We start from the raw sequence: 22,523 nt of genomic DNA, 5'->3' as shown, positions 1-22,523 counted from the left end.
TAGTTAACTAACCTAGTACTTGTCTTGTTTAAAAGTGAAAGGCCTAAGTTATTATTGAGAATAATTAGAGCCTGACGAGAAAAATAAAGTTAATTCTGATTTTTATTTTGGTCTTATCGAACAAGCGATTGTATTTGTACAATCGATTTAGCAAAAGAACTAAGGTGCTTAGTTGATTTTTGATTTGCTAAAACTATTAGGGAAAATTGCTTCGGGAAATTGTTTCCTTGGTAACATATCAAAACAAAATTACTTTGTAGTTTCGGTTTTGATATTGGTTATGTAAAATGGTGTGTGGAACCCTCATGCTTAACTCTTATAGGTTGTGCAAATTATTTTTGTAAGATTTGTAAGATCCTTTCAGTTTATCCTTTATTTTTTCGTTTCTTTGTCAATTTGTGACAAAAAGGGGAGAAATATATAGAGTAAACAAGTGATATTGGTATTGATTTGGTATCACTAATGAAAAGAGTAAATCATAGACTAAGGGGGAGTAACATTTCATATGTTTGTAGTTATTTGAACTACATGGAAATAACAAAGACGTGAAGATTGAAAATCTACCTATCTTACCTTTACGGGGAGTATTAGCTTTGTTATTATAATGTCAACAACGACACTTAAGGATTGAATTTAATGCAGGTTATTGTGCTGTTGAAATTTGGAATCAAGCATATGTGTATAATGAATTCTTGTAATTTGTTTATCCATGTGATGTAAGAGTTTTGTCACTAAAATTGGCAAAGGGGGAGATTTTTAGAGCGTGGCTCGGTTGAACCCACCAAGCGTTGGTATGTCAAGTTTGATTGTCATATTTTAGTGAATCAAAACTCATTGAAAGAGTCGCTTGATTATATGCTAGAGTCAAATTCGTACAGGTTAGATTAAAAGTATTAGGTTATGAGACTTACAAGTATTACGTGAAAACTTGAAGAATGTGAAGAAGTAAAGAGCTACATCAACGACATCATCCTTCCTCTTGAGGTTAGTAATATTTGACTTGAACTGTTTCATTCCTAACGTATCTTTCAAGTCGTGCATATTGAAAACATAACTGCGAAGCTGTGTATTATCTTTTGAACGTCGTATATAAGACATCGACATAATCATATGAATGCTATTGTAATTACGTGTATGGGTATGAGGTGATGATTTCGTCCTAGAAAACAATGTTTTATATTCGTTTAAAGGAAGTACATTCATAAACTTGTTTTGTGAATCGAAAGGGAAATCACTAGGCTTATTGGTAATGTTATTCTTTGCAAATCTTTGGATTACCAATATGTGTGTTTAGTATAATCGCTCATGACTTGATTATGTTCTTCGTAAAATTATTCACAAGTCCTGACTTTTGTATTGGTATGGCTTTTATTAGTGAAATCGATCTTAAGTAATCACTTGAGATGGTAAGATCGATATTTGTAATTGGTGTGACCATTCCTAGTCATTGGGTAACCGATCCTAGAACTTGGTTGGGACTAATCTCAAGAAGGTAATCGATCCTTGTAGTAGGTTAACAAGTTTTTAGTAATTGGTGTAACCGATCCTATAACTTGGTCAACCGATCAAAAGTTTTACCATAAGAAGTGGTAACCGATCTTGGTACTTAGTTAGCCATTTTTATGGAAACTAGTGTAACCGATCCTAGTACCCACTTGGAGGTAGAACCGAAACTTTGTGTTTTGGTAGAACTGTGAAACCCATTAATGGTGATTTGATATTTTGAATCAATCACATAGTTCTTGGAAATCAGATGAACCAATTCTAGACTCGTTTGGAAATGTGGCAAATCGGTTCCAAGATTGTAAATATGAAAAAGGATTTACAAAGTAAAGATGTCGACATACTTTGGACATGTGCAGTAGTAACTCTTATCTTTTATTGTTCAAAGATATATTCCTTAATAACTAAAGGAGAATCCCAGATCGAAATAAATTGAAAATCTTTTAATTAAGGTTTTTAGTTTTTATATGCTATTTAATTTCCAGCAATTAAATACATATCTTTAGAGAATAAAAATTAGTAATGTGCATTTACTAATTGGAGATTTTCTACTGAGATTTCCGTCAATATTTGGACAGTGCATTTTCAGGAATTATGAAAACCGATTTTGTGTTTATTGCATATCTTTGAGAATATTCAGTTTTGGAAATTCCTTGGTGTCCAAACTTCCTTTGTCTATAAATATTGAAGTTTGCATTTCTAGCAAACTAATCCTCAGAGCCAGCAAAACTACCTAGTTGTGTTGTTACTGGTGGAGCCGTCTATTCGGACAGGAAAAACTCTATTGGGATTGGGAAGCTCTACAAGTACCGTTCGTGGGAAACTATATAATTGCAGTTTATTATTAGTTTTCGATTGATTTGATTGACTAACAGTTGTTGAACTTTGATTGCACCTAGTTTGTTTATGCTTGAGAATCTTCTCTTATAATATAAGACTCACTCAAACTATATAGAAGTGTCGACGAGATCTCTAGACTGTTTGTAGATCTAAAAACGTCTTGTGATAATCCAACGTTAACCGACTCCGCTCTGTGTGATTGATCACAAGAGATTCAAGTTGTTTGTGTGCAAGTGCTGATTGAAGATCTAAGAAGATTTGAAGACAAAGAGAATATTTGGGTTCATAATCTTTGGTGTGCACAATACTTGATTCGGTTGGAGGGATTCAACTATAATTGGTTTATCTTTGTGTTAACCTTGATTGATTAGTTGAGTAGATCGTCATCAATATATTGTCTTTGTGACTTAGAAATATTGATTGAAAAATCTAAACCCAGCTACTTTGGTAGTTGTACTTTTAGATAAATCTCAGACCCGACAAAGGAGTTTATTGGTTAAACGGAAGAGCCTTTGTCAAGCTCATATCACGTTGTTTGAAAAGAGTTTCTACCGAACAGATTTGTTGTTCCTTTATTGTTTGGAATACGAACCAAAGGAATTGTTCCAAGTGCATGACTTATTGCAAGTTGGAGGCCCAGGGATATTGAGGGAACTAGGTGAACTATAGGTTTAGTTGCTTGGTTTCAACTATACGAAGTTGGTTTGATTTTGTATAGCGGCTTAATTCTGAGAGTATTCAATTCTAGACTAGGTCCCGGGGTTTTTCTGCATTTGCGGTTTCCTCGTTAACAAAATCTTGCTGTGTTATTTACTTTTATTTTCCACAATTATAATTGTGTTTATTATAGTTTAAAGTAAATCACACAAACGTTAATTCCTTATTACTTGATGATCAATCCTATAGAGTTTGGTTAAGTCCGAACCTAATATCAAGTAATCACACTTTGTTGGTTGTATTGTCTCGATCTAGTATCCATAGAAGATCACACAAAGTGTGCATAACCGATTAGTTGTATTATCTCGACTCATTCCTTAGGAAATCACTTTCGGAGAAAGAACTTATAGGTGTAAAAGTTTTAGATTGAGATATATTTGGGTACCCTCATCTTTTCAACATTCAGATTTAAAATTGTTTTAGTTTAATAACTGGAATGAATTTCTCAAGATACTCGAAATCTACACTGCGTTAACTGAGTTCAATTACCTCTTGTATAACCCGCGATCATTGTAACCCACTTCTCTTGTTGGCTAAGGGCTTAGTGTCGATAAATGGAATTGATTGTATTATGTAAGGGTTTGACATAACCCCTTAATAGCCCGTTCGTTTCAGGTAATTGGGAACCCAGTAATTGGATTCCAAGGGAATAGGCCCAATTCCCCTGAACCGAACAGCCCAAAAAAATTTAGAATTGGATTGCTAAGGAATCCAATTCCCTCCTATGGACTCTATTCTATTGCATTGGTGGGTGGGTGGAAAGGAATTTGATTCCGTAAAAAACAAAGGGAATTGAGCGAAAATTACGAATCTGTCCCTCTGAAAATCTGGTTTTCTTTTTTCATTTTACTGAATAACCATTCGTATAGGTACTGAAATCGATCTGAGATCGAGAGAGAAGAAGAGATCGAGATTTTCTAACCATCTGAGATCGAGAGAGAAGAAGAGATCGAGAGTTTCTAACCATTTCGTTCGATCTGAGATCGAGAGAGAAGAAGAGATCGAGAGTTTCTAACCATCTGAGATCCAGAGAGAAGAAGAGATCGAGAGAGAAGAAGAAAGAAACCACTGAAGAATGAGAGATGGAGAAATACGATGATTAGGTTAGGGTTTTAAATTCTCGTATTTTCTTTCTTCTCTATCTGTATGTAATTTCATTTTTTTTTAGCTGCTCGTTTTGTTAGGGTTTTGATTTCTTTTCAGTTTGTTGCAGGAATGATTGATTAAAAGACCAATTATCATCTCAATTGGATTTTCGGCTTTGTGATAATCGATCATCAACTCAGGAACAATAATTTCTTCCACAAGAACTCTAACTTTCATTTTCAACAGTACCTATTTCTTCTTCTCCCGACTCAATCAACTACAGTATTATTAGCGTTTCCCTTTGATTCAACTAATAAGAACTTTCAAGGTATAATTCGTTCACCAATTTCATTTAAATTGATTTCGGTAATTTTTTAGTTTTATGATAAAATTAGCTTATGCATGTGTATGTTGGGTTTATGATATAATCCATGAAATCATCTTTTAACTGTCTCTTGATTGTGTTATGTTTTTTTTTACTTACTGATCTAATTACAGCTTTAGTTTTTCGTTGGTTTTTGCCTTTAAAAGTTCTGGCTGCACTTTTAACTATTGAATCTAAATTTGTGTTAGATTATGAGTACATGTTTATGTTTAGTCTTTGATCGTAAAGTTGGCTATGATTACAAAATACACGCGCTTCTAAGAGTTATCTGTGAAGCTAAATAAAAATGGTTGAATTTCTTGATATGATCCATTATTTATAGTTCTGCTTCAGAAAATTCTTGATAGAGAGCTGAAATGACTAGTTATTTTTATCTTTTCATAGATATGTGTATAAAATTTCCATAAGGTTTAATGAGTTGAATCAGTGATGTAGTGGAACTGAGACCCTGTTTACAGGGAGAACCTCTTGGGGAAACTATATTCATATGACCATAATGGATGTAGCGGAGGCACTGAGGGTATTTGTCTTTTAATTTATTTTCGAAGTTTCTATCGCCGTGATTTGTAAATAGAAATTCTGTGCTTTGATAGGGTCTTCATTGTTTTATGATGATATGGCTGGAAATGAATACCAAATTAGGTGAGAGGAAATGCCATCATGTTTTGTGATTATGAACAAAATCAGCAGCAGCACAGATCAGGGTTTTGAGTTATTATAAAATGATCCCATCTTAATGTGTATGTTTATGGTGTATCTGATTTTAGTGATCTGTTTAGGGACTTGTATGAATAAGTGTGTTAATTGAGAAGCCTATGATAATGTTATCCAATTAGTTGAGATGTAGTGGAACTGAGATCCTGTTTACAGTGAGAACCCCCGAGGTATTATGGCATTTTCATAATGATTTGGCCTGTAATGCTTTTATTTTTCTTAATTCTGTGGTGTTTCAGAGCCTTAGATAATGGTCCGTTGAAACCCTGTGACTGTATGATTGTTAACATAAGTTTGATAACATGTCCTTCAAATGATATTTGACTTGAGACACCCTGTGGCTGTATGATTGTTTACTGTTTTATCATCCGTGTATGTATAGTCATATATGGTTGACCATTTTGTTCTTATCCTTTTCAAATTCAGACCCACTTCCAGTATGGCACCTCTAGTCTTGACAAAAAAAAGAAAACTTGAAATGATGACAGACAATATCCGAACAACGATGGATGATGTAACTTTATTTTACATTTATTTCTATTCATATGTCTTGCGTCATCAAAGCTGTGTGTTAAGAGCTAATGATCGTTTTGAATTAACTATGGTACGATTGTGGGTGATGGAAGATTTGGTATACAAAAGTGACACCAAATGTAAATCCCAACTTCGTCTCGATAGACGCACTTTTAGAATTCTTTGTCATAAGTTGCGCACTTTTAGATTATTACTATATTCAGTTGATTCATATTTCAGTTTTTAATTAACCATTAACCTTTCTATGAAAACGTACTAATACGTATTACTATATGTCTGTTATTCAGTTGATTCATATTTTTTGTGGGGATGCAGGCAACTTGCATTTCCTACCTTTCAGGAATTCAACCTTACAAAATTTTATTGTAAACAGGCAGGTAATGGCACCTCATCGGAGTTGGGTACAAGCTGAAGATGACATATTGGTTGATGTTTTGACGGAACTTGCACTTGATGGCAAGTGGAAGAGTGATACAGGATTTAAATCTGGCTATTTGAAAGTGATTGAGCAAAAATTAGCTGAGAAACTACCCAATTCCGGGTTAAGTACTACCAACATTGATTCGAGAATAAAGACTTTAAAGAAGCATTCAATGGAAATCAACGAAATGTTAAGTGCTGGCAGTGGTTTTGAATGGGATTATGTCAACAATAAGCTTGTGTGTGAGAAGAATTTATTTGATGAATGGGCTAAGGTAATTTCAAACCATTATTAAATATATTCCTTTCTATTTAATTAGCTGTGTCTCTAATTTCTCCTCTAATGAGCATCTTCAGTGTCTAATAGATTCTTGTGTAATTTATTTTGTACCCTGTTTTGACAATGAACACCATAATCTTCCATGCATTGGTTCCACATGGTTTGGTAACTTAGGTTAGGATGGGTCCTTGTTGGCTGTATTTGGAATTGAACATGTTGTTTAGTATCTCCACCCCCTTTGCTCTTTGCATTTGTGGGTTGTTGTTACCTTCTAATATGTGATTACCTTCTTATGTTACACCTGATGCATAACATGTAGTTCCATAAAGTTAGCAGAGACAATTAGGAATGCTCACGTTCTTGTCACGACAAACTTGAATTATTTTGGTTAATTTAGAAAAAGGACTCTTAACAATACTTAGAACTGCAGTTGCCAATCGTTGATGCAGATCAATTGCCACCTCTTTTTTGCCTTATGGGAGAGAGAGAATGTGTACTGAGGTGTTTACATTTGAATTATTATGGGTTTGGTATATCTTGATGTATCTCTGTGATTTGGGATTATCATTTTGGTAAAAAATTGCATTTGGTGATTTTGTCCTGTTTATATTACATGATGAGTAGTCATAGTTTATCAGAAATACTGTTATCTATTGTAACTGGTTTGCTAATGAAAAACGTAATACAACAATACACTACAGAGATAAGTAAGAAGTATCACCATATGAAGAATTGTCACAAGTATTTTTGGTTGAATAGACGGTGTATGTTTGGTTCCCAGTTTCAACTCAAGTTTTCTTTTGTGACTCAATCGGATCTGAAATGGGTAATCCTCTTATCTGGTTTCAGCTCCATTCACTTGTGACCTAATCTGATTTCTTGTGATTGTTCTGCATTCTTCAGCTTTACTTAAAATAGTGTTTTGCTTGTGTATTATTGGCTGGTAGTCAAATGGAACAGTTCCTAATTCATACAATTATTGTTAGCTTAGAGTCTCTTCCGCCTCTTGATTTAAGCTGTAATTCTCCCACTGGTGCTGTTCCTAATCAAATGGGTAATCATAGAAATCCTGGATTGAATGACATGATTTAAAACTTGGGTGTTGAAATAGACAAGACTAGAATAAAGTGTTATTAATTGTGTTCTGACCTTTCTAAATGGAATTAAGTCGCAGGCATTGGTCTAATATCTTTAGTTCTAGGTCTGCAACTCTCAGATTACTGCACTGTTATTGCACTGATACTCAGTGCACTGTTTATTTTAACTGCACTGTTACTGCACTGATTCTCAGTGCACTGTTTATTTTAACTGCACTGATACCCAATTTGTGGATTTTGCAGTCTCATCCAAGTATAAAGGGAGTGTATGGGAAAGTTTTTCCTCATTTGGACGCATTGGTTGAAATATTTGCTGAAGATAGAGCAAATGGTAAAGGAGCTGCTTCTTTAGCTGAAGAGTTGGAAGAGATAGATAAAGAAGATGAGCAAGAAAGGGAGAACGAAACAAAACAGGAAACTGAACAAGAACAAAGTAACCAATCTGGATCAGTGGACGAAGCCAATAACAGTAATGATAAAGGTAGGAGGAGGAAGAGGGTTAGATCATCTTCTTTGGATGTTGTATCTGGTGAATCAAGTGGTGATTCGAATGGTCTTAATCTGATGGCTAATTCTTTCAGCAAGTTTGTATCAGGCACTCTTTCACATTTTGAAGCAATTCGTAGTACATTGGCCCAAGAATCAGACACCAACAAACAGTTGTTTGAGGAGCTACAGAGGATTGATGGTCTTACTGATGATGATGTGATAGATGCTGCTTCGATTATACTTGATTCATCTACGAAGACCAAAATGTTTTTCGGGATGGAAGAAGGGAAGAGGGCTCACGATGTGAAGAATAGAATACTCAAGTAGTAGTGAAAAAAAGAAGCTTCAGAAGATGGCAAGACCTCTTGATGACAAATCTAGGTTCAAATTTGTTTTGAAATTTGTTTTGAAATTTAACTCTTCATACACAAGTGGAACAATAGTCATCCATGGTTCAAATTTGTTTTGAAATTTTGAATTCTTAAATTTTTGAGTTTTAGCTTTATTAGAAGTTTCAAGGATATTTAAGTAAATAATAGATTTGAATTACAATGGAATCCAATTATCCCAACCAAACAGATTTTGTTTTACCATGTAATCTTTTTCTTGGAATCCAATTCTAGGAATTGGATTACCCTGTAATCCAATTCCCGAGGTTTGAAAAACTTGAACCGAACAAAACATAAATGTAAACTGTGTAAGAGAATTGTTGCAGGAATACAAACGGGATGATTAATCATATACATTCATACTGTGTTATCTCCACTTTAATTCTTGGGGCTCCCATTAAGTGGGACTCCGAAATGGAACTCTAATTAATTCTCCGTGCCTTCAAATTTCCCTCCATAATACATGATGTACATTCATATCATGTCACTGTAACTATAAGTTACCAATAAATCAGTTATGGACATATATTATCATACAGAATGTCAATAAATAGAAAAGCCAGTAAAAATTGTATAAAATATACTTTTAGTAATGTTTTTACCAATGTCAGTAAAAATTCAAACAAACTTAAAAAGCATTCAGATATGTGGAAGACTTACTTGCACCAAAAGAAGATCCACTCGATCATGTTATTTCCGTAGCTGCTAAAAGAAATTCAAGTGTAAAAATGCTAATACCAAAAGTTAGGCATTATCAACATAGTAGAAGTTCCTCGCTTGAATCACCTCAAGTAAGTTGACTCTGAGTTTTAATTCCCCTGATTGAATTCTTTCACGAACTTCTGTTTGCATTGAACTCGGTATGCTTGGAACCACAACGAAAGGTAAAATTATGAGTTCATCATTCATAGACATTAGTCTCTTTATCAGAGATACATTAATCTACTTTAAGAAACACTTTCATGAAGTTATCAACTATCATACGAAACTAATCATTGGAAACCCAAGCAAAATTAGGGATATTAGAGTTGCACAAAACCCATGTTTAAGAACCCAAACTGAAATTCCAAATTGGAAGAGATTTCAGGGCTCCTAATTCCTGCAACGCAACAACATAGAAAAACCCATAAATCAATCACACAATAACAACACAAAAAAAAAATCTCAGAAAAAGAAGTACGTGCAGAAAAGGTCATACGAAAAGCTAGACAGAAGTTAGGTTGTGGTTCAATTCATTTCTTTTAGAGAATTCCGAAACAAACTGAAGTGGAGGCAGTTTTTGGTTGGATACGTTATGAACAGCAGGAATGGGGAAGTAGGGTAGTCGTTGAGTTTCCTTCTTCGAAACACCTACAGATGCATGTCCGTGGGAATCATTCAATAGTCTAATTATCATATCACACTAAGAAGTGACTCGATGGAAATGGACTGACTATCAGAGATATTCGTGTTACTTCGTATGCACTGGTTTGTACACGAATGCGTAAGTTATACTGAGTACTCAGTAAATCATGGACCACTTCAAATCTTCGTTTTCGAGAAGGATGATCTCTTGATGTCTCGCCCGAATGAATTAGTAGGTACTAAAGACCTAAGAAATGCTTTGGAAAGAAGGTCGAATTAACCCCGAAAAAAGTGATCCAAAAATGGATTTGGCCTAAAGTTCAAGGATGAACCGCTAATAATAACAGCTGATTTCCCGCAAGGTGATGTGTCATCCCTGTGGCAGACAGAATGGAGAATATTCACTACACGTGGGCACTAAATGCATTTCAGAAGTCAGATTTTTTCTATCTGATTATCTTCTCATCTCCAATAAAACATATTAGGTTGAGTTTTAAGACTTTTGATGCAATACACCTGAGAGGAAGATAATGACGAGTTGAGTTGACTGATTTAGGAGAAATGTTTTTAGCCCTAACTAGTATGATTCTATCCAATTAAGAGATAACAATAAATCGAGAAAGGGGCATATCATCAGTAGGGTAATCTCTTGATGATGAAGATTCATAGAAATTATGAGAATTAGAGTTTGCAGTTCCACTTGTTTCAATGTATTATATTTTTCAATTGAACCTCTTTTATCTTCCAAGCAATTTTATAGGTGGATCGTATTTATGATCCAGATGAACCATATATTAATCATGTTTTAACTCCACACAAATTTGTTTCCCTGCTTTAGTCTCGACCATGTAATCGGAAGAAGAATAAAAAAGGAACTCCGATTGATCAAAATAAGAAGAAGAAAGAAGAGGAATAACGTGGATAGCATAAACCTGTCCTCTTTCTGCCACGTCAACATGCGGGCATTCGGATGTTATACTAAGCTGTCAACATGGCATTTTCGGTGGATTTTCTTACCGGGTGAAGGTGTAAGTTTTGTGTAAACATATCTTTTCTTGTTAATTGTATGGAGCCAGAATTAATGAGAGAGTTGTATTCTGTAAAACTCTGTACAACTCTCACCTGAACTGTTCACATGAATTTAAATTTTGGATTCAATTATCATCTAATTAGATTAAATGTAGTAAATAATTACTCTAGTAAGTGTAAATGTAGTTCCACATGGGGCCGGAGTGAATGGGTGCGCAAAATATCTTAATACTCAGTACCAAAAATGACCACATCAACTTATTGTCGAGTCACCATAAAAAGGAGAATTGAGTATTGTGTTTCAATTACCATCTGGCTAAATAGATTAGACAGATAGATAGATAACGGTGAAATACCCGAGTAGTGCTCATATAACCATGTCAATTGATGCTTCCTTGATAGCTAGAGATAGTATTATAAACATTTTGTTAGCGTGTATGGCCCAGAAAAATTTGCAGTATATATTGGAACATCTGTGTGTTATGTGGAAATAAAATAAAACAAATTTTATTAATGCGATTCACAAATACATCTTTTCCTTTTTGTTTTCGATGCACAAGAAGAGTTTTTATGAGATTTCCCGACTCTATATTTGAGACTTGATCCATTCATCTCAAATATGAAATCTAGCTCCGGCTCCTCTCTTGGTTATACTAAAACACATCAACCCTGACTATATCAAACATTTTGCACTCCAACTGTTACAATCATGACCCACGCCCATCAAACAATTGCAGGCTTTTTGTTAATTAAACTGATGCTCGGAGAAGAATCTAGTATAGCTCTCAGATCTTTTCTTAAAATCTTGCCAGAAGGTGATCTTGGTATAGCGGGGATGAAAAAGACTTTATGCAATCTCTTGTAAAATACAACCTGAAGCCAGTATCAACATGATAGTTGTTAAAGAAATTCATAGTGAATGTGTGTCTACGTTTCTATTTTTCAAATTATATTCTAAACTTACTTGCTTAGAAACATATTCTTTTACAGCTGCTTCAGTAAGCTCAAAACCATTTGATTGAACGATAAACGCCACCGGAATTTCTCCATCTACGTCGTCTTTTTGACTGTAGGAAAAAAAATGAGTTTAATAACGCTAAAAACTGTGGCGGTTGTTAAAGAATCGTGGCAAAAGATATTTTGCCACGGCTGTTTTAGCGTAACAAATTAATCAGTTGTGGACTTACGCAACAACAGCTGCGTCAGCAACCAAAGGATGACTTGAGAGTACTGCCTCCAGCTCCGCCGGTGCTACCTATATTCAGCCCGAATTCTGTACTTTATTCTATTTGTTCCGCATATTAAGTTATATAGTTCTGCAAAAGAAAACTTAACCAAAGAAATAAAATTTACCTGGAATCCTCTGAATTTGATCATTTCCTTAATTCTATCTATAATGAAAACTTCTTCGTCCTCATCGACAAAACCTATATCTCCAGTATGAAGCCAACCCTCCACGTCGATTGTACTGGCAGTTGCATCCACATCGTTTAAATATCCTACAATCAACAAGACATGCAAGATCACAAAATATATACAAGCAATGTCAATTTGAATTCATTCGGCAATTCTCTACAATGCAAAGAAATGTCACAACTCATGCATGTGAAATACTTTTACCAGGGACGGAATCTGAGTTTTCAGAATTATGGCACACTATAGTGCTTGGTAAATCCTCAACTTAGAAACTTCACAACATCAATGTTCGATTGGAAATCTTTATTCTTTGATATTTTGTTTGAGATTTCTTTTCATTGCATTATTTTCTTTGTTGTCTTGTTTTTTAAAAGACATCATGTCGGTTTTTATTTTAGTTTTTCTCTTTTAGTAAGACTTATTTTTCCAGATAATATTAAAATAAAGGTAGAAACTACTCCCTCCGTCCTAAATTATTAATCCGCTTTGACTAAGTCAAGATATTGAGGAGACCGGAAAACTGTACAAAACTACCCCTATTAAATGTTATGTTATTACCAAAATTAAAAAGAGTATACGAATTATGGAGTGTGTAAGATAAATAAATACTTGATAATTTTATTATTTATAGAAATGTTTAAATAGAAGATAAAAATAAAAATCTGTATGGATTGAGTTAGTAAATTTGTTTCCTATTGGGAAAGATATCATTTAAAAATTTAGGTTGAATATATTACAAATAATTTTATAATTAATAAAAGTTGAAGGAAAAATTTGAAAGTTTGACTAAAAGATATGACTATAAACAAAAACTGAACAATATTTTAGGACAGACGAAAATAGAATAGAGGACAGAAATTTTAAGACAGAGGGAGTATCATTTAATCCTAATATAAGATGGTTTTACCTATTCACCACCCACTGTTTTCCTATTTACCATCCACCTTAATTCCCACTCCTAGATATTCTATTTACCACCTATAAAATTTTTCATATCTCCTAAATACTACTCATTAACTTTTTATTTGCACCCACTATCTAAAACCACCCAACTAAAGACCTAGATAAATCAAAGTTCTAATCCTTTTTCTTCATCTCCACTCCCGACCAACACCTCCTTTACTTCGTCTCCACCAACCCTCCACCACCTTCGATTATTTCTCTTTTTCTTCTTTTTTCCTTTTTTTTTTGTATTTCTTAATTTTGTTCGAGATCCCCCAAAGAAACAAGGGATTTTTCAAGAAAAATCAAAACAAAAAAGGAGATGAAAGTAAACCAAATTTTTCTGAATTTAAGCATGTATGATTGTTGTGTTTGAATTCGGTTTTACCGTTTTTATTGTGATGAAGAACTAGCAATGGACATTGGGTCTACTTATTTTACATTGAGGAACTACGGACAACAAGTTTTTTTGTGTTATATGAACTGGTCGTCATGATTTGTGATCAGTTTAGGATCATGATTTGTGAACCAAAAATATTTTGATTGAATATTGAACATTTCCAAAAGCTGAATAGGCAGTTGGCTAAGGATGTGATAAGAAGGGAAAAGAAAGGAAAGAAATTGATTTGTCTCTATCGATTTGTCTATTTCATTACTGTTTTGACGAATGTTTTAGTTGCCATTTGATTCTTATTGTTTAGGAACTAATCTGGCAGCACTAAGGGATCACTCATTGGTTTGGTGTCCTATGATTAATAATCTTAATTTAGGGCAAGTAGTTTTTGGTTTTAACGGTGTTTCAATAAAAAGAGAGATGAAGAAGAAAAAAAAGAAGAATTGTAATAGTTACAGTCAAATTTAATTTGACTTTTATAGGTGGTAATTAGGATAAAGTAAAATTGAAAATTATTTTTACTTTAGAAATTGTTAGGTGGGTGGTAAATAGGAGAAATGTGGGCGGTGAATAGGTAAAACTTATAAGATATTACAGTTTATAGTTCAATTAGGTTTTGTTGACCTTCTCCAAGTGCTCTGATATCATTTTTCACAAGATTCTTTCAGTTTGATCCGAAAATTATTATTTGGTCCTAAGGTGCACGATATTCACGCGGTAACCGACGTCAGTTTGGTCCAAAAATTATTAGTTCTAAGACAATAGGTTTCTTTTTTATGCCATGTAAGAAAACCCTCACAAATGTAGGTCAAATGATAACCTGCACGTAACATTTTTTCAAACGTTGTGTTAGAGATGCTCTTATATCTAATTAATAGTTTGATGGGAAAAAAGGACTTACCTCTCATAATCTGAGGTCCACGAATACAAATCTCACCAGGTTGATTATGTCGAAGAGTTAAACCAGTGTCAATATCTATGACTTTCAACTCTGCATTCCTTACAACGGTTCCACAAGAACCAGATTTTGATGGGAACGATTGCTTTGCAAGTGCGAGTGACATTGCTAAAACTGGTCCTGCCTCTGTCATTCCATAACCCTATTTCATAAACTCAGCAAGTCAGTAATAATTTATTACACTAAAGCTCTACGTATGTTGAGCGTAAAACAGCATTTAAAAAAAATATGGTTTGTTATGTTTTACCTGTCCAACAACTGCTTGAGGAAATCTACTCTTAAAAGCATCTTCTAATTCTTTCCCAAGCGGTGCAGCCCCTGACAAAACTGCACGAATGGAACTCAGATCGAAGCTACCGACCTTCGGGTTCTTGGCCAAGGCACGGACTAATGGTGGAACAACTGGGGCAACCGAAACTCGGTAACGTTGGATGAGTTGCATTAGCATAGTATTATTAAATTTAGGCGGCATCAATAGCACCCCCGCTCCAGCTCTAAGGGAACATAGCAAAACAATGTGTATAGCATATATATGAAACAATGGAAGAGCACATAATACAACGTCACTTGATTTGAAATACAGATTAGGGTTCTCTCCATCAACTTGTTGAGCAATACTTGAAGTCAAACTTTTATGCGTTAAGATTGCGCCCTTTGGTGGTCCAGTCGTTCCTGATGAGTATGAAAGAAGAACAGCGTTTTCAGGTTGAATTGAAACAGATGGGATTTCTTTCTCGTCCGCGTCTAAAAGGGCGGAAAAATGTAGGCAGTTTTCTGGTGGATCATCTATTGTAACAACAATGAAATCTTTTCCAATTCTGGGAGCATTTTCTCCTGAGTCGACTTGGAGTTTCTTTACGTATTGAGACTGAGTGATTATGAGTTTTGTTTTTGAAGACTTGATTTGCTTGAAAATCTCTGCTTGTGTGTAAAATGGGTTGGCAGTGGTTGATACCGCACCAAGCATTGATGCCCCTAAAAACGAGAAAATGAATTCAGGACAGTTTTGGAGTAGAAGCATGATCACATCACTTTTCTTTACACCTAGTTTAGATAATCCAGCGGCAGTTTTCTGGCAGTTGAGATGAGTTTCGTAATAACTATAAATTCTTCCGTCAGAGCCTGTGATCAGACAAGGTTTTTCGGCGTATTTTGAGATGTTCTCGAAACAATATGTGTGGAGTGGGATTTGGTTGTTGATGGGAATGTCTGGGAGCTTCGATCGATAAACAAAGGTAGGAAGTAGAGTAGCACGTATAGAAATCATGTTAGAGGGTGCAGCACGTAAAGAAATCATGTTGGAGGGTGCAGCACGTACATAAATCTTGTTCGAGGGTGCAGCACGTACAGAAATCTTGTTCGAGGGTGCAGCACGTACATAAATCATGTTAGAGGGTGCAGCACCTACAGAAATCATGTTAGAGGGTGCAGCAGGTACATAAACCATGTTCGAGGGTGCGTGAGAGCGTCAAACTCACAAGTGCAGAGGGAGGGAGAGAGAGAGAGAGAGAGAGAGAGAGGGAAGGAGGGAGTGATGGAAAATAAGTAGAGGTATATAGAAACCCGCACGTAGTATAATAAATACACCGAAAGTAATGATAAAAGAGAGTGCGTCAGACTGACAAGTACATGGAGGAAGTGAGAGTCTAGTGATAATGGATAATTAGACTTGGCTGACTCAGATGTGATTTCCGGACTTCTGCACAGGTGATCTTCTCAAGGTGAGCATTCAGGCCCAGCGGTCTGCTTTTGTGATGATGATGAGGGGCACATGATACTGACAATGTAATCCTACGTACTGGTCGTACCTGAGAATGTTTGGTGCAACCCACAGCATACTCTTTTTCTTTCACTGGAAAGTCTGAGAAAGAGAAAAATTTGAGGCCGGGAGATATACAATGACAAGGACTTACCAGACATTCTTTTGTGTTCAACACTTCAACATCAGACATTCTTTTTGTGCCATTACAAAGTTAACAAAAACAATCGTTAGTGTCCATTCTTTTTGTTGTAGTGACAAGTGTTGAGATTATTAGTCCCACATTGTTGGACAATCTAAGATCCTGCAGTTTATAATTCCTTAGGGCCTCTCCACTCATTGCCAATTGGTTTTGAGTTGGATGCCCGTATTCTAACAACAAGGACGTCGTACCAGACATTCTTTGGTGTTCATCATTAGACATTATTTTTGTGCCTTTGATTTTTGTTGGTGAACAAAAATAACCTTGATGTCATTGTTGCTGCAATGTCAAGGACGTACCAGACATTCTTTGGTGTTCAACGTTAGACACTAATTCTCTTTTGTGCCAAACAACGTTAATTAATGTCAACTTGCTTCAATGAGAAGGACGTACTAGACATTCTTCAGTGTTCAACGCTAGACATTGTTTTTGCTAGTGGTCGGTCTATTCGGTTGGGTACTCAATCTTTATGAACCCTGTTTCTCCTCTTTTGTACGTTGTTTAATCAAAAAAAGAAAGGGGTTTTTTCTAATATACACCCGTTTTTTACAATATATCTAAAATACATCCGTTTTTTACAATATATCTAAAATACACCTGATTTGAGAATTCTGTCCCGTTTATTGAATGAAACGGCTAACAGACGTTACATAGCCAGGTGTCATAAAATCGGGTCAACCTGACTAAGTTGACTAGGTTTTAAATAGTCTGGAATACCCTTAATTGTTTCATCTTCTAGTTTCCTTGCCACTTCTTTTCACTTCAACCAGTGGTTCACCTCACCAACCGGCAAGTATGTCGAACAAACACAAACCATTCAGGACTTCTATCAAATATTTTGGTGGATAATGAAGACATAACCCCCTTCTTTTGTTGTATTAGCCACTACATTCACGACCCATCATTCTTATTTTATTAAACATTCATAATTTCCACAACACAAACACAAACATCAATGATAACAACTTGATTTAATGGAACAGACTCTTAATCCTGCAATTAAGAAATCTCATACAAAAGAATCAACTTAAATTAGCTTAGCTGCACTGTAAACCCCCAATTCCAAATTCCCCAAAAAAAAATTCCTAAAGCCCACACAACTCCCACGACTAAGAAAACTCCATAATTCACAAAATTAAAAGCAACCCAAGTTTTGAAATGGAACTTAAAACTAGGATTTCATTTAATTTGATCGAAAAAATATAATCACAAATCATTCAAAATCAAAATCATTTGAATTAAACTTAAATAATCATACAGAGACGGAGAGGATGAAAAGTTGAAAACAAAAAACCTCCAATCCCAAGATCTACAGTTAAACAAACTTATATCGCTTAATCTTGATGTTGATGTTCTTGTTGTTATTCCGAATGATTTAGAGAGGAGAAATGAAAAGCAAGATGTCCCTTCGCAACCCTTTAATTATGCAAAGGATACATGGGGAATTTGGCAAATAGGAGCGATCCTTAACCGTTGGTTGAAAATACTTGGTGGACCGTCAGATGTCAAAATGGTGGGCCTTAACGGTGTGTGGATGGCGGGTGCATTTTGGAAATATCTAAAAATAACGGGTGAAGTTTTGTAAACATGTTATCAAATGGGTGTATAAAATTTCCAAAAGGAAAAAAACAAAGCAATGAAAATTCCTTTCTCTTGACTGTTAGCTAGAAACGTACAGTTGAACCGCCTCCTCTCTCTCTGACTTTTTGATATCGGCTAATATTTAAGTAGCTCCGAAAATGTTTAATTTACATTCTTCTAATTTATCTAGTTGCTTCATAATTTAACGAGTTATATTAATTCTAAGGATCATTTATTTTTTCTTCGTATCTTCTACTACACCCTCTGCTTTGATTTTAGGGGATCTATTAGCCAAAACTAGGAGAAACATTTCCATATTTGAGGATGATGAAGAAGCCTCATGTAGTTTGCATCCCATATCCAGCTCAGGGTCACATTAGTCCCATGATGAAGCTAGCAAAAATTCTTCATCTCCGAGGACTTCATGTAACCTTTGTGAATACAGAATTCAATCATCAACGGTTAGTCAGTTCAAGAGGACCAGATTCACTTAAAGGTATGGCTGATTTTCATTTCGAAACAATCCCTGATGGTCTTCCACCACCAACAGATCCAAATGCCACCCAAGACGTCGTAGCACTTGGAATATCCATATCCATCGAAAATAATTGCTTAGAACCTTTTCGGAACCTTGTGTCTAGACTAAACAATAGTTCATCATCATCGAACGTTCCTCCTGTGACCAGCATAATATTTGATGGAAACATGGGCTTCGCTCTCCAAGTAGCTAAAGAGCTGGAAATCCCGGGACTAAATTTTGAGACTCCGAGCTTCTGTAGCTTCGCATGTTACATGCATTTTCCTCAGCTCGTTGAAAGAGGTCTTGTTCCACTCAAAGGTACACACTTAAAATGCTCGTTGGAGACGAGCATTTTTAACATATTATCCGTTCTTTAATTATGAATCAAGATATAATTGTGCAACACTAACTTTTTTTTTTTTTTATCTTGTGCATCTACTGCAGATGAAAGTTGTTTAACAAATGGGTATATGGACACCCAAATCGACTGGATACCTGGAATTAAGAATATATTGTTTAAAGATCTTCCTAGTTATGTTCGAACAACGGATCCTAATGATTTCGTAGTGAATTTCGCTGTAAAATCAGCTAATGAGGCTTATGAAACTACAGCCCTGATCTTCAATACCTTTGATGCATTGGAGATGGAGGTTCTGGATGCATTCAGGTCTCAATTGTCACTTCCACCTATTTACACCGTTGGTCCACTTCCATTACACCTCAATCAAATTCCACAAAATGAGTCACAGTCTCTTGGATCAAATCTATGGAAAGAAGATACCGACTGTCTAAAATGGCTTGATTCCAAAGAACCCAATTCAGTCATGTACGTGAACTTTGGCAGCGTAGCGGTTATGACCACTCAACAACTAGTAGAATTTGCTTGGGGGCTGGCAAATACTAAACACACTTTCTTATGGATCATCCGACCAGATTTGGTAGTTGGCGAGTCGGGAATGCTGCCACCTGAGTTGATAGAAGAAACCAAAGGAAGAGGTTTGCTCGCAAGCTGGTGTTCACAGGAACATGTACTGAATCACCCATCTATAGCTGGTTTCCTAACACACTGTGGTTGGAATTCAGTTATAGAAAGTTTATCTAGTGGAGTTCCTATGATCTGTTGGCCGTTCTTCGCTGACCAACAAACAAATTGCAGCTACGCATGCAAGCATTGGGGAGTAGGAATGGAGATTTATAATGAGGTGAAGAGAGACGAAGTCGAGAAGCTAGTGAGAGAGTTGATGGAAGGAGAAAAGGGTAAAAAGATGAAGAACAAAGCCATGGAGTGGAAAGAGAAAGCCGAAGTGGCCACGTCCCCTGGTGGCTCATCTTGGGCTAATATTGACAACATGATTAACAAATTCCTACTTGTAACAAAAAATTCAGCAGTTTAAACTCAATGTCGGTCGAGGGAACAATTTTAGGTCTTTTTATCTACCAGTACCAGTCCATGTCCTTTGTTTAATCTACTTGCAAAATTCATTCCAATAAAAGCTATTTTGTGTTTGTCTCGTGGGTTTGGGGTTCAACATAAATTTTATAACTGATTATTCTCAAATGCTGCAAATTGATTCTTAAAATGTCAAGTGGATAATCACGTCTTCACGCAGTCAACTTGCATCAAATTGCAGGTAGTATAGTCAGATTCTTGCCGATCATTGTAGGGGGTTAAATATCGCACACATGAATAATCGTGTGAGACAACTGAATTACTAAGGAGCGAACAGAGTTCGCGCATAAAATATCTTGAATGACGGAATCAATGACGTCACAAAGTCACGAGTAAAGTGTGAGAGCTGTACGAAGTCCATGAGTATGTGCGAGAAGACACAGTATACAGGAGCAAGCAACTCGCATGCTAGATCCCAAAATACGGGGTTTGTTAGTTGTCCTCCACTATGTAAAATCCCTATATATAGGACCAACCACCCTTGTGGTAGAGAGAGATCTTTTTGAAAGTGGAGATAGATCTTTAGGAGAGAGAAAGTTATTTGTTTCCCAAGTTAGGGTTCCATCTATCATCTTTGTATTGATTTCTATGCTTAATAAAACTATTTTTGGTGTTCTTCATAATGTTCTCTTAGTTTGATACATAGATTGTTCAAGGGATGTAGTAGTAGGATTTTCTACTACTACATTTTGGCGCTAGAATACAGCTCGGGATTGATCTGTTTGTCAAAATTTTAAGATGAGTTTCTTTTTCGAAAATTTCTTTAAAAGTGAAGTTTCTTATTGTTCTTGTTTTTTTGAAAGATTTTGATAAATACCGCGGAAATCATTTTATTCTGCTATTTCAAAAATTTGAAATCATTCATCCAAAATGCAGTTTTCATTAGGAAAAGAAATTTTAGTTTACTCACGTTTTAGCTGTAGTTTTCATAAGTATGCATAAATATTATTTCAAGAACACAAAATGGCGAGGCAAACATCTGCAGGAGAAAACACAACACCGGTTAGGAGGAGTCGAAGAATTGCAGGTAGAAGAAGAGGTGAAATGGCAGAGACATCAAGAATGGGCGAGAGAAATAACATATCTCAACCGATCAGATCCGAGATCCAACAGGAACAAAGGGAGAAAGATCAAAGAAATTATGATGCAGTAAGTGTTCATACCACAGATACATATACCGCTGAGGAAGATGATGACATGACACATGCAGAAGGAGCTAAAAGAGAGATTGAAGACAACACAACCATTGCAGAGTTAAGGCAGCGATTGGCAGAGGAAAGAAGAACAGAAGCAGAACTACGTGCGAATTTGACACGACAAAATGATGAGTTAAGAGAGGAAAATTAGAGACTACAAGAGCAAAGGTCGCAATCAAGATCAAAAACAACACGTGGGAGCTCAAGATCAAGGAAAAGAAGGAGTACCACTAGAAGGAGTAGATCTGAGCACAGAGATAATACACAAGGGCAATTTTTGAATAATACTCTTCAGGAAAATAAAAATTTGCAAGATGAGCAAGAAGGGGATCGCATAGAAGACAGGTATATCCAAGTGGGAGAGGATGGATCCAGGCGAATGCGTCGTAGAGAAGGTAGATTGGAGCAGAATGAGGAGAAAAATCGCGCACATAATGACAAACAACGAGAGAATGACGTAGAACAAGCAAGGATGATACTTCATGGAAGAGAGATGCTGAGAAAGCAGGATGAGAGAGATAGAGCATCTCAAGACCATGAGAAAATTAAAGGGAAATGCGAAAGGAAAGAAGAAATGAAGAAGAACGACAACAACTAGAAGAGGAAATACGACAAAGAAGACATGAAAACAGGATGAGAGAAGCCCGATTGAAAATTCCAAGGGAACAACAAGAAGAAGACATATTCCTAAACGCTGAAATCCGAAGAGAAATAGCTGATTTAAGAGAATTAGTGACTAAAGGGAAAGATGAAGGAAGAAGACAATTAGAGGATGTGATAGAAGAAGTAGCAAGAACACCCTTCGCATGGAGGATACAATCAGTAACAATACCAAGAAAGTGCACACTACCTGTGTTTCCTATCATCTCTGATGGATCTACATGTGCAATCCAACACATAAAGACATACAGCTTGGCTTTGTTACAATATAAGGATAATGAGGCAGTCTTATGCAAGTTTTTTCCTGCTAGCCTCACAGGAGAAGCCCTGAAGTGGTTCGATGGGTTACCAGTAGGAATAATAAAGTCATTCGAGCACTTACAGAGTCTGTTTTTGGGGCAATACATCAGCAGTAGTATGCTAAAACCAGGAATCGAAAAAGCATTCAGCCTACGAAAGAGAACAAACAAAAGTCTGCGAGATATGACCAACAGATGGAGGAAGATGAGTAGTAAAATGGCGGGACGAATGGATGAAAGAAATCTCATCTTGTCATACATCAATGCACTGTTACCAACTGACTTGTTGTTTACACAGATCTTCAAAATGAAAGATAGA

The 22,523-nt window shown here is 35.8% G+C and overlaps 2 protein-coding genes and 1 non-coding gene across 3 annotated transcripts; 2 read left to right on the top strand and 1 right to left on the bottom strand.

Annotated features, from left to right (window-relative positions):
- The first annotated feature begins 4,760 nt into the window (after positions 1–4,760).
- LOC113344476 lies at positions 4,761–4,843 on the top strand. Its single transcript, XR_003357835.1, has one exon. It is a non-coding gene; the product is annotated as a small nucleolar RNA U36a (small nucleolar RNA).
- Positions 4,844–11,313: 6,470 nt separating this feature from the next.
- LOC113344441 (4-coumarate--CoA ligase 2-like) lies at positions 11,314–16,210 on the bottom strand. The gene is made up of 6 exons (XM_026588414.1): positions 14,785–16,210; positions 14,481–14,679; positions 12,181–12,326; positions 12,015–12,082; positions 11,792–11,894; positions 11,314–11,700 (listed from the first exon to the last, which is right to left on the bottom strand). The coding sequence occupies exons 1-6, from the start codon at positions 15,982–15,984 to the stop codon at positions 11,551–11,553; spliced, it is 1,866 nt and encodes a 621-aa protein (XP_026444199.1). The 5' UTR covers positions 15,985–16,210; the 3' UTR covers positions 11,314–11,550.
- Positions 16,211–18,269: 2,059 nt separating this feature from the next.
- LOC113344442 (7-deoxyloganetin glucosyltransferase-like) lies at positions 18,270–20,114 on the top strand. The gene is made up of 2 exons (XM_026588415.1): positions 18,270–18,917; positions 19,044–20,114. The coding sequence occupies exons 1-2, from the start codon at positions 18,404–18,406 to the stop codon at positions 19,991–19,993; spliced, it is 1,464 nt and encodes a 487-aa protein (XP_026444200.1). The 5' UTR covers positions 18,270–18,403; the 3' UTR covers positions 19,994–20,114.
- Positions 20,115–22,523: the final 2,409 nt, after the last annotated feature.

This window comes from Papaver somniferum, unplaced genomic scaffold, assembly GCF_003573695.1.
Source record: "Papaver somniferum cultivar HN1 unplaced genomic scaffold, ASM357369v1 unplaced-scaffold_76, whole genome shotgun sequence".
Classification (NCBI taxonomy): domain Eukaryota; kingdom Viridiplantae; phylum Streptophyta; class Magnoliopsida; order Ranunculales; family Papaveraceae; genus Papaver; species Papaver somniferum.
This window is presented reverse-complemented; position numbering and strand designations above follow the sequence as displayed.